The following is a 12861-nucleotide window of genomic DNA, read 5'->3' as shown; positions in this document are numbered from 1 at the left end:
TTTTCGCGCCAATTCTATCGACTTTTTCTTAACGAAACTGAGTTGCTTGACAACCGCGTTTTCTCAATGCACCTCAGTTGAATAATGCAATAAGTCGACAGACTTACAATAGATTATTGGCCAGTTATTTCATTATTGCATTGAATACTCTCAATCAACCGACCATCTACCAATAATACATTTCTGTTCTAGATACCCAGTCATCCAGTCAACACTCGACGACAAACCGGCAAAAAAAAAGCACCAATTATCTAATCTGGCCCACATTCCCGATCGGACATCTCGGTCTCCCGAAACACCACAAAGGACTCCATTGATCCCCTCAAGACAATATACAATCAATGAATTATTCAACTTACACCCGCCGCCCATCAGAAAGATGTTACGCGACCTTAACAGCATGACATAAGGTCATCGACCATGCATTTCCCCGTTTAGAAACATCAACGCGGCAACGTTCGACATGTGGAATAGAGAACTACTCGCCTACCGTCCCCAGTTGTACCACGTGAGCGCGTTTGCGAGACTTCGACTTACGATCGCGACTTAACCTAAGCAGTCTTAACCTTAACACTACTCAAACCGACGGTTGTGATCGTCTTCCATCCAGTTTTCCAGATTTACACCTAGTGGACAATCGACTTCGAGAGTTTTTTTAGTGATTTATAATGGTAACGTGATGAAGTTTTGACAGTTCGTGGAAAATGGAGGAGGACAACCCCTCCAGGAGGCTGAGCCAGGTGTTCGACCCCCTCTCCAGGTTGGGGGAGTTGACCAAGCTGTCGCATTCTACCCCTTCGTCGCCTAGGTTGACGCCTAGGAGGCATAGGGATGGGGGCGGGGCTTCGTTTGACGTTTTGGAGTCGGGACCTAGCGGTAGGGGGGTCGAAGGTAGTGGTGGGGTGAATTGGAGGGATAGGTGCTTCGAGTTGCAGCTGGAGTTGCAGAGGAGTAGGGCGCAGGCTACTAGGAGTAGGGATATGCTGAGAGAAAAGGTAGGTTGATGAATGGAGTGATCCGTAGTTGCTTTGATTTTTTGACAATATCGAATTCAGTAATTTTTTCTTAGAAGCACAAGAGTTTTTCAACGGATAAATTTCTATTTTTTTTTAAATATCTAAAGGGCTTAGAAATTAAACTGTTTCTTTGAATTGAATTGCTAAACAGATATAAAAAGTTTATTCGATCTCGAAAAATGAACGAAAAAACATTGTCTTGGCGTCAATCAAGAGATTCTCAGCTCTTGTTCATCAATAACCTATTGCGCCCATGAAAACATTATTACCACGTATATCCAATGTAATTTATATTGGTATCATTGTTGTCGATTAGTAATTTTGTGAACTCTGAAGATTTTGGGCGCTCGTTTTTTTATGCACCCTTGGAAACCATAGAACTGTATGATATACATATATATGATCTTCAAGGTTGCAATTGCTCATGAATGAACGGGCGTCCAAAAGCTCTTGATTTCATGTCAGTGATTTCCTCATTTTTCGGCATTCTTCTTGGATTTCTCTGATTCTGATAACCGTTTCCTTACAAAATTTTACAATATTCTTGATTGTTATTCTTTATACGAGCTGTTCCTAAATTGGAGGTACAAACGAAAATGACAATTCCTTGGATCATTTTTAGATAAAATTCTTATGAACATGAGCCCACAAAAGCTTTTTTTTATATACAGTGTTCTTAAGTTTTTCCCATATCACTTTTTCTTCACTAGATATTCAACTTAAACCAATGTGAAAATGAATTACAAAGTAATGTTGAAATAATTATGGATTCAATATTTTTGATAATTCATTGTTAAAAGTCACTTCAAACATTTTCAGGTATCAAGTTCAGGTATCAGTTTTCAAAAACTTCACTTTCACGTTGAAAATTTGTGCAATAAAACTGTCTGCGCGAAAATTTGAAGTACACGTCTCAGTTTGGTCTTAGTGGTGTTTCTGCATATAAAAACCGATTTTCAAAATTCCGATATACAGGGTGTTGTTTCGAAGATTCATAATTTTTTGTTAACCCGGACCTGGATTTTCAAGGCGGCTATTGCATGATACGTTTGGGCTCTCAATTAGAAACATATTTACCAAATATGAAGAAAATATACCGGGTGGTTCGTTTGATATGGCCTCAGAAAGAAACGAGCAAAATTCATAAAACACCCTCTATCTCGGCTACGAAGACAGTAAGACCCAATAAATGGGGATCTCCAGAACCGCCTTGGTGCCACCTATGCACCTGTGAAGTATTTCCGTTTCCCAATGAAACACCCTGTATAACTAGATATAAATCAAGCACATGTTTTATATGTATATGTACCTACATACAACCTCCAAGGACGCAATATTCGCTCGACTAAAACGAGCGTTCGAAATCTATGGACGTAAGTGCTTTCCTTATTTATTGTTTGTTTTCGATTTCGTTACATTTTCCTACATCTAAAATCAACAATGCTTTTCTCCATCCTCTCGTATTTCTGTTGTTATTCCAGGAACACATTCCTGAATACTGCGCCTGCTTTTATCCAATATTTACAAATAGCCGCACATCCATCGGAATGATTGTATACTCGCTTTTTTTTTCCACTTTGGACAATTCAATCGTTCCAATTGCCCTCCACCATAAAAATCATGATGGTCTGAAATATCACCAAACCAAACAAAAGCCCGACAGCCATCTAAAAACAGACACACATTTCGTATACACCGGAATTCATAAATAATAAGGAGGCGAATTCAAATATTCATGTTCGTGCAATACTCGAAGTTGATATATTTGAAATAAACCCCCGATTCCGATATTGCCGTCATGTGTGGGACATAAGCTCTTTAAATATGTAATGGCTTTGGGTTGCCATCCGAACCACCACCGCCCCAGGATATTATGCATGGAGTTTGTACAAAGTTGCGACCATATTTCGAGGGGTGAAAACACAAATTTCGGGGTCCGAAGGTCGATCTTGCAGAAAATAACTTTTTCTAACGGAGCAATTGCTCGAAGCAGGAATTCCTTATGGGGCTTGTACTGGTGTTCAATTTTTGACGGATGAATTGACGTAGTTGACAGAATTCACATAATTTCAATTGATTTATATTTTTTACCTTGAAAAGAATTGGGGAAACGCATCCAGAAACAAACCATATAAGAGTGGATTGTGTATGTATAGTGTGTTTTTTTTCGAGGTATATAACTTTAAGTTGGCATTACTGTTCAAGATGGCGACCGATTTAACAGCTGTCAAGTGATTTATTCTCAGTTTGGTTTGGCAATTCATCATGAATAGACTCACGCTTGAACAACGCTTGCAAATAGTGCAATTTTATTTCGAAAATAATGGTTCTGTGCGGAATACGTATTGCGCACTACGTCCATTAGCGATGAAGCGCACTTCTGGTTGAATAGCTACGTCAACAAACAGAACTGCCGCATTTGGAGTGAAGATAATCCTCAAGTGTATGTCGAAACACCGTTACATCCAGAAAAACTGACTGTTTGGTGCGCTTTATGGGCTGGTGGAATCATTGGTCCGTACTTCGTCAAAAACGATAATGGCCAGAACGTTACAGTCGATGGTGATCGGTATAGAGCCATGATTACTAACTTTTTCATTCCTGAATTGAACAACCATGATGTCCAGGAGCTGTGGTTCCAACAAGACGACGCAACATGTCACACAGCTCGTGCCACAATCGATTCATTGAAAGACACGTTTGGTGACCGCTTAATGTCACGTTTTGGACCTGTGAATTGGCCTCCAAGATCTTGTGATTTAACACCGCTAGACTACTTTCTGTGGGGCTATGTAAAGTCATTGGTCTATGCGGATAAGCCACAAACCCTTGACCATTTGGAAGACAACATTCGCCGTGTTATTGCCGATATACGGCCACAAATGTTTGAAAAAGTCATCGAAAATTGGACGTCCAGATTGGACTACATTCGAGCCAGCCGTGGCGGTCATATGCCAGAAATCATATTTAAAATGTAATGCCACAAGATTATCTTGCGGATAAATAAAATTCATGTCAATCGAATAATCCATCGTTGTTTTATTGCAATTTAAACTTCTATAGCTCTAAAAAAAACGTCCTTTACTTAATGAATAAGGTTCGTTTAGAATCTGAGAATTTTCAATATACGTACATAGGTATTTATGTAGTTTACTTTTAGGTGGCATTAAAATTTGGTGTTGGTCACTTGTTCAGCCTATGTTTAACCGCCGAACGTAGTGAGCTATATCATGCATAAAAAAAAGTTAATTAATCAATTACTCGAAAACCGCTAAATAAAGGGACAAGGAAGTTAATACATAAGAAATGAATAGGCCTCGGCAAACCGATAAAAGAAGTACCTAATTTACAGGTTGTTAGTACTTTTTGATATAAGCGGAAACACCGCTGCGCTGAAAATATTTTATATTGATAGAACATTGGTTCCTATCCAAGGGCCAAGAAACTAAATATTCAATAAAATCGTACCTTTCGTTCTCCGTGAAAATCCAGGGTACCATCGACCATGGCCCACCCTGTATATCAGTTTGGAAAAGTTGCGCAAAATATTGTACATTTTTTTAATTTACCTAATACACAGGACATTGTTTCCATCTGTCATCTGCAACAATTTTGGTAAACGATTAGGCAGATTTAATTACTTTAAAGAGGCATAGGGGATGAAATCCTCAACAGTTGCCCTGGGATATAATCTTTCAAAAGTGGTCACTGCAGATATAATGATTCGAAGGGGGAAGTGTTGAAGAGAAATCTATCGGTACTATCAAAATATTCAAAGTTCGATCATAAAATACGAGAGATCGAAGTGGCAAGATAGTTTCTCCAACCACAGATTAATCATAAATAACTTCCAATCGATATGAAATAATTGAGATGATGTCGTATGTTTTCGAGGTACATATTATGAAAGTATAGCACAAATCATCATCACACCCCAAAAAACAAATCGATTTCGGTACAAAACTTCTTGTCAACGCTTTCTCATATGAAAAACAAACTGACACATTTCAAAGAGCGCAGAGTGTGTAAAGTGGAAAGTTTAAATATGATTGCGGAGAAAAACTACGAGCATCTTTTTCCCCCGACGTGGTTTCTTTGAGAATGGCCGTAATTTACCACGTCGTAACTTTGAATCTTAAGTAGGCCTCATACTCATATTTCCTCGTGAAATTCCACCGAAGAAAACTGTTAAGCATATGCATGTTGACGTAAGTGTAGGTAGGGCGATAAAGAAAAGCCATATCGCTCCCCGGTCTCTATTTATCGTAAAAAGCAGGGGCTATTTCTGATATTATGCAGGTTGTAAACCTGATCGTTATTTCCTGAGCTTATAATAAAATGCCCGAGTTTCGTATTTAGCCTTAGTCGAATGTTTAAAAAATTATTCTGGCTTCAGTCAGGGTCTTTCGTGCCAAATTTGTATTTGGATACATTTTTGAAAATTATTTATAAACATAGGCGTACAACTTTGCATCCGCCGTTTTTTTTTTCTGAAATTCTAGGCTTAATTGTGAACAACTGGTTATACATTTTTCATTCAAAGTATTGTCCATCGTTGGCTACGACTTCCTTTTACCTCTAGAGTAACGTCTGGAGAATGGACTAGTTTATTGATGTTGATAATACTATATTTGACACGATAGAATCAAAATATAGAGCAAAACTGATAAATCAGTGAAAAAAATTTTGAAAATCCATCAATAAATGACTGAGAAATAGATTATTTAAATTTACGTATTTTAGCGCGGAACGTCTTTGGTCTCCGACTCGTCTGTGACGTCACGCCACTTGCCTGTGATCGCTACACCATAAATTACGTTTGAATACTTAGCCGCGCCAAGGCTCTCGCGCCGTTTGTAGTTGTACAGTGTAGTTTCAACTCGAGTTTTGTTTTTATGTCACCATAATGGAAGAAGGCTTCGTGAAAGGACAAAGTGACAATTTGCCTAAAATAGATATATTCGCAGTGATGGAGTTTATTTCTTCAAATCCATTATATGTCAGTGCAGAAATAAAAGGAGTTAAACTTATCAAGTAAGTATCTACTTTTGAGTTTGCTTCATCATGGTTCAACTTATAACGATGATTTATTTAAGAAACGTTTCATTAACAGTTTGTAGTTGAGTACTGGATGTTGAAGTCTATCCATTATCAATGGCAAAACATATTTATGTGAGGAGTAAAAAGAGAAAAAATGTTTACTGCCCGTATAAAATCCGGTATGAATCAATTCTATCTAAGTAGTCATAAGTCATACTCCTCCTTCAAAGTTCACGCCTAATTTGGAAGCACCCTGTATATTAGATGAGGTAGATAAGAAAATATGGTAAAATATTTTTTTTTTCAGAACGTAATTATAACGTGGAGAGGCATTCCATTCAATGATGTGTGATAATGCCAGATTAACACGTTGTTTATGAGGCGGGTATAACAATAGGAACCGGGAGTAAATCTTGATTAACAATCCACCGGCTTCAATCTTGCCAACACTGCACTCAATTAGAATCAACACAAATATGCTCTTCCGGTAGCCACGTTATTTCGGCGGTCGTCCTCTTCTTGTCTCGTTTAATTAAATTCAATGGAATATACTAATCTGAAAATTTATGGTTATTGCGCAACACGATGACCACGAGGTGTGATTCGAAAGGTTCAAAGACTGACAGAGAGATGGCGATCTTGACTAGACAGTGCGAATAATAAGGAGACTGACAATGTGATATATAGTTAAGACGATTTTGTTTTTTATTATTGATGAAAAAATTAGAAGATCAATGACGTGAAGTTAGGAGCTTTTAAGCGCTTTTTCAGTAATGCGGCAATTTCACCCTTGAAGACCATAGAGCTGTGTCGTGGGTTTTAAACCATTTTCTATTATTTATATTGATACAAACTATACCATTTCATATATTTTTGAAATCAGGAAAAATTAAGCATTAAAAAAATAGCACAGAAATCTAGTGTTCTCATTTGAGGAAACATAACTTTGGGTAATAGCTTCGTATTTAAAAACCCTTTTGAAAAGAAGAGTACGCCACTGGATTCTACGTTAGAAAGTGCCTATATGATGTTTTAATTTCAGAGCTCTATCATCAGTATTAACGGAGTTATAAATGTTTTTCGATATCGCCATTTTTCCAATTTTCGCTTATAACTCGAAAACAAAAGAAGGTGGCCAAAATTTAATACTACCCTCGTTAGTTTCTCAGAAAAAGAGACCGAGAAGGGGGTATCAGATTTTGTCTATCTCCTCTGGTTCAAAAGTTGTAATGCTAAAACATCGAAATTTGCCCACCCTGTACAAGAAAATACACTGGAAATTGTTTTGAAGTTCATACTTTTACCGCTAGGGGGCGTAATAGCTATCGTCCAGTAGAAAAATGAATTTTACTCGAAAATGTTTCATATGAAGTTGAAGAAAAAATATCATCACTGTAATGCTTGGAAAATTCTGTATATTTTTGAATTGTCACTTTCGATTTTACGACATCAAATAAGTTTAGGTGAAAGGGAGAAATATGACTGATTGAAATGCCTGTAACTTCAGTTTGGCTCAACATTTTTTGGCAAGTTAGATCTCGTCTGAAAGATAATATCTTGTTGATTGAGGACAAAATATACTCATGATAAATTTGTTTTTGCTGCTTTCGATAGGGGGCGCTACGTCAGAAGTTCATTCTTTTGTTCATTTCACTCCGAAATTTCAAATGTAATGATAGGATTTTCTTAACAGAAACAGAAATTTCATCAAATTTCCATAAAAAAACCTGCAGGTCGCAGAGCGATAGTTTCAGGCGTTCTGAAGTTATGACCGAAAGAAGATATTCTTCAACTGATGCACTGCGAAAAACCAAATTGTGTCTTAAGGTTTTAACAAAAACCTTGTGGCCGAAAGAAGACACAATTTAGTTTTTCAGTGCATCAGTTGAAGAATATCTTTTTTCGGCCATAACTCCAGAACGCCTGAAGCTATCGCTTTGCGACCTTTTGAGGTTTTTCATACAAATTTGATGGGATTTCTGTTTCTGTCAGAAGTTAAAGACACAATTTGGTTTTTCGCCGTGCATCAGTTGAAGAATATCTTCTTTCGGCCATAACTCCAGAACGCATGAAACTATCGCTCTGCGACCTCCAGATTTTTTCATGCAAATCTGATGAAATTTCTGTTTTTGTTAAGAAAATCATTACATTTGAAATTCCGAAGTGAAATGAACAAAACGATGAACTTCTGACTTAGCGCCCCCTATGGAAAGCAGCAAAAACAAATTTATCATGAGTATATTTTGTCCTCAATCAACAAGATATTATCTTTCAGACGAGATCTAATTTGCTTAAAAATATTGAGCCAAACTGAAGTTACAGGCATTTCAATCAGTCAGATTTCTCCCTTTCCCCTACCCTTATTTGATGTCGTAAAATCGAAAGTGACAATTCAAAAAGATACAGAATTTTCCATGGATCACACTGATGATATTTTTTCTTCAACGTCATATGAAACATTTTCGAGTGAAATTCATTTTTCTACTCGACGGTAGCTGTTACGCCCCCTAGCGGTAGAGGTATGAACTTCAAAACAATTTCCAGTGTGTTTCCTTGTTCACTTTAGTGGTAACATTTTTTCCCGCAAGTCTCTACGATGAGATGGATCCTGAGATATAGCCGCTTACCTCTCTTATTTGCCCACCCTGTACAAGTATGTGTGACTATGTTGACGAATAAATGAAATATATTTTATACTAGTTAGACCCAAGATTTTTTGAGTTAAATGTTATTATTTCAAGTATTCAGATGAGATTGCTGAAATTCGAAGTTGCAATAGGAACAATACAAGAGCGCAAACCGAATTCAAATCGGTGCACTTCCCAAAACTTTATCTTTTACGTGAGAACTCTAAATGCCATCCACATTTACATAAATGCGACCACCGAATGGAAATCTCAACGACAATGCAGATGGACCTTTTGCACCCCCCGATACCAATTTGTCAAGAGAAATAATCCCAGCCCACTTGCCGTCGGCTAGTGTAAGATTTAGAGCATTGGCATCCTATTAATATAAATGAGCTCAGTGTTAATCCTCTGTAGTGGGTAAAATGGATCCCTTAATTCGAGGCGTAACCAAACATTCGGACCGAAGGCCGGCCCTTTATAAATGGATTAAATTATATCCCGCCAAATCGAAGGGGTATGGAGGGAGAGGAGGGAACCTGGGAGATTAGCAGAAACTATCGAACAATGCTAGATTCAGGAAGATGAATTTCCATAGCTCCACTTGTACTGATCACCTTAAGAGGGATCACCACAACGTGATATTCTCGTGATCTGTCAAGATAAAAAAAATGTGCGGTGTTGCCAGAACGCTTTAATGATCAGTAGAATTTAGGAATATTGCAAGAGTTCCTACTTTCGTTCGAAGGTTGTTCTTTACGAGTCTTTCTATAAATTTTCACAAAATTAGAGTTTTCCCTTTTTTGTTATAATTTTTTTCGCAAAATTTTTCTCACGAAGATTTTTAAAATACATCAGTGCTTTGTTGTTTCTAAGTAATCCTATACGTGCTCGATTGGATTCATGTCTGGTGATTTTACTGACCAGTTCATTCCCTGGATAGTCTTCTCTTGAAGAATGTTTTGAACCCTTCGTGTGTGGTGTGGTGGGGTGTTATCATCCTGATAAAATAAATTATTCCCGTAATTCTGGAGAACAATGATAGGTTCAATGATGTTTTCTTTGTAGATGGCTCTAGTCATTGTTCGTTCAACGATAATAAGAGGGTTACGGCGACCGAACATTATACTCCCTCCAGCACAACTTCCTAGGCGAAATTGAGTCGCTCTAGTATGCATGGGCAAGAGGCCCAGCTCTCACCCCAGCCCATCGAAGGGCGCGTTTGGATTTTGCGAGACGGCATATCCATTGGGAAGAGGTTGATTGGGAAAGAGTGCACTGAGCATATGTTTCATGTGGACGTCTGTATACAAGGGAACATCGATCACAATGGTAGAGGCAGAATCTAGACTCATCTGTGAAGAGAACTCTTTCCCAATCAGCCTCTTCCCAATGGATATGCTCTCTCGCAAAATCCAAACGCGCCCTTCGATGGGCTGGGGTAAGAGCTGGGCCTCTTGCCGCGACACGAGGCCTCAAATCATATTCTCTGAGACGATTTTTTATTGTCTGAGTGCTAATTTGCACCCCATGAGTTTGCACAAGCTGATTTTGAAGGAGGCGAGCGGTTGCAAATCGTTGTCTCAACGAAGAAACTCTCAAGTAACGTTCTTGAATGGCAGTTTGTTACCCGTGGTCTACCCTGTCCTGGTCTTCGGACATTCATACCTGTCTCCCTGAATCGCTGCAACATTCTAGACACACTTGTATGGAAACTCCAAACCTTTCTGCAATTCTTGTGTATGTCCACCCTTCTTCTCGCAAAACTACCGTTTGGGCACATTCCTCTTGGGTCAAATTGCGCCAATACATTCAAAATCTGATAATCTCATCTTTTTTCATTCCTGCTGGGAAAAAACATCTGTATTGAAGAAAAACGTTGAAAGTGGATAACATATGCATGCATAATTCTGATAAAAATAATTATCATTGAGAACAAATTTGAGATTTCCATAATGTGCGTTAATTCTTTTGCGCAGTGAAGATGAGCCCCATTTTCTGAAACCCAATTAATTCAGAAGATTATCGTGTTCCTAAATCATTGACTACTATTAACTAATGAGCGAGCTGAAGTCTATTCCAACTTTTAGAAATTTATTCCTTTAATATTGGAGAACGCTATCGACGTTAGGTATCAATAGTAGTATATTACTCCCGACTTTCTCCAATTCTTAAAAAATCCCGAAAACGACTTACATAAACGTCTTGTATAAATTTCGCGACGTTTTTCCATCCGCACACCTGATCCGCCCGTGCGGCCCTACCTTTAACGGCGCCGTCCGTTCCCGGGGCCCATCTCGGGCCAAAAGTGGCCCCGATCCGGGTCGTTAGCGGCCGTAGGTATAAAGTTCGCCGGAACTCGATCGCGATTACGACCCGGATTCCGGATTATGCAGATGTTTTTTTTACGACCTATTACGTCGATTTCGGCCGCGACCGTTAAGGAGGGTTGGGAAGGGGGGGGGGTGGTCGATTTATCCCGCGCGGCGGCCAATTCTACCTGCCTCCGCGGCCCTTTTTCCGGACGTGCATCGGGTCCACTTTGGGGGACTCGGGTTGGCCGGCTTTGGCCGATTCGAGGGATTGTGGTGGATTGGGTCGAATTGGAATTTGTTATGGGGAAATTTATGATGTTTGAGGTTGGTTGGAACGTCGTATACAGGGTGTCTCAGAAAATAGGGCATGAAAGTCCAGAGTTAGATCTCTTCATTAGCCATTCGAATTTTTCATGTGTACTTAAATCAATTTTCAGCAATGTTTGGGTTTTCAATATCCTTTTCATTCTTTCTACGATTTCTTCTTCTTCTTCTCGTGCCGTATCCTCATTGGACGTTGTCGATTACTATGGCCCATCTGACCTTATTTGCTGCAGCCCGAAACAGCTCCATAGATGTCATCCCTGTCCATTGTCTTAGATTTCGCAGCCATGATATCCGCTGTCTTCCAGGAACCCTTCTGCCGTGAAGCTTGCCCTGCATAATAAGCTGAAGTAGGCTATATTTCTGGTTTCGCATAACATGTCCGAAGTATGAAAGTTTCTACGATTCGTGACAATAAAATTGTCATTACTGTTTCTTTTACAGGGTCTTCTTAAATGGAAGTACACATGTTTCGGATCATTTTAAAGAAGGAAAATACATGAACATGTGCCCGCAAACGGTTTGTTTTCGATATATAGGCTGTTAAAATTTGTTGTTTTTTTAATATTATTCTCATTTTCCCCTCACAAGATATTTATCTCAAATTTGGCATAGTTATTCAATCTTGTTTTCTTCGTGGGATATGCTAATTTTGAATGCAAATCTAAAGGGTGATATTCTTTTCGGAACAGTGCCCGCTTCTTGTTTCCAGCACTTTTTTTTTGTAGATCACTGGTAGTTTAGAGAGATGTGAAAAGGAATTTTGGTCCAGTACTATATTTTTTGGTTTCTTGTAGCTTTGTCGTAGCTGCTACCGATTTCGAAAAAAATACAAATTTTTCCTTAGTTATACTTCGGTGTCGGTCTCTTTCTCCAAAAATGAAAATGAACTCATGCAGTTTTTATGAAAACACGCTGTCATGAAAAATTATCGGTAATTTTGATGCGCTTGTGCAATTACTTACGAATATTTCCCTCCTGTCAAAAATTCTATGTATCTGGAGAACAATTATCGAAAATTACAGCGATAATTGCATTGTAGGAAGCGAAACTGCACTGCGATAATTGTTCTGTTCATAGATGCATAGTTTCTATGCATCTTACTCAGTTCGAATCTATGGCAATTCCATTCTACATCAGTTTGACAGGTAATGTAACAGTTTATTCGGGAAATATTCCCCCGAATTACACTCGTGCATCAAAATTACCTGATAATTTCGCATTCCAGCGTGTTTTCTTTGAAAAACTGCATTCGGTCATTTTCATTTTTGGAGAAAGAGCCCTCCACCTTCGGTGTCGGGCTCTTTCTCCAAAAATGAAAATGAACTCATGCAGTTTTTATGACAACACGCTGTCATGCAAAATTATCGGTAATTTTGATGCACTTGTGCAATTACTTACGATAATTGCATTGTAGGAAGCAAAACAGCCCTGCGATAATTGCCCTGTTCATAGATGCATAGTTTCTATGCATCTAACATAGTTCGAATCTATGACAATTCCATTATACATCAGTTTGACAAGTGATGTAACAGTTTA

The 12861-nt window shown here is 38.5% G+C and overlaps 1 protein-coding gene across 14 annotated transcripts in view; it reads left to right on the top strand.

The window, feature by feature from the left end:
- The window catches only part of LOC123683961 (uncharacterized protein CG43867), a 253551-nt gene that overhangs the window by 38786 nt on the left and 201904 nt on the right, over nucleotides 1-12861 (top strand). For 13 of the 14 annotated variants that reach the window (XM_045622990.1, XM_045622988.1, XM_045622983.1 and 10 more), the window contains exon 2: nucleotides 193-995. In XM_045622990.1, coding sequence (XP_045478946.1) covers nucleotides 705-995 — 291 coding nt within the window. In that variant the 5' untranslated portion in view covers nucleotides 193-704. Of the gene's footprint in view, nucleotides 1-192; nucleotides 996-12861 lie in introns of those variants that run through there. The other variant, XM_045622992.1, reaches the window with a different exon arrangement.

The sequence above is a fragment of the Harmonia axyridis genome, chromosome 7, assembly GCF_914767665.1.
Source record: "Harmonia axyridis chromosome 7, icHarAxyr1.1, whole genome shotgun sequence".
NCBI classification, from domain to species: domain Eukaryota; kingdom Metazoa; phylum Arthropoda; class Insecta; order Coleoptera; family Coccinellidae; genus Harmonia; species Harmonia axyridis.
This window is presented reverse-complemented; position numbering and strand designations above follow the sequence as displayed.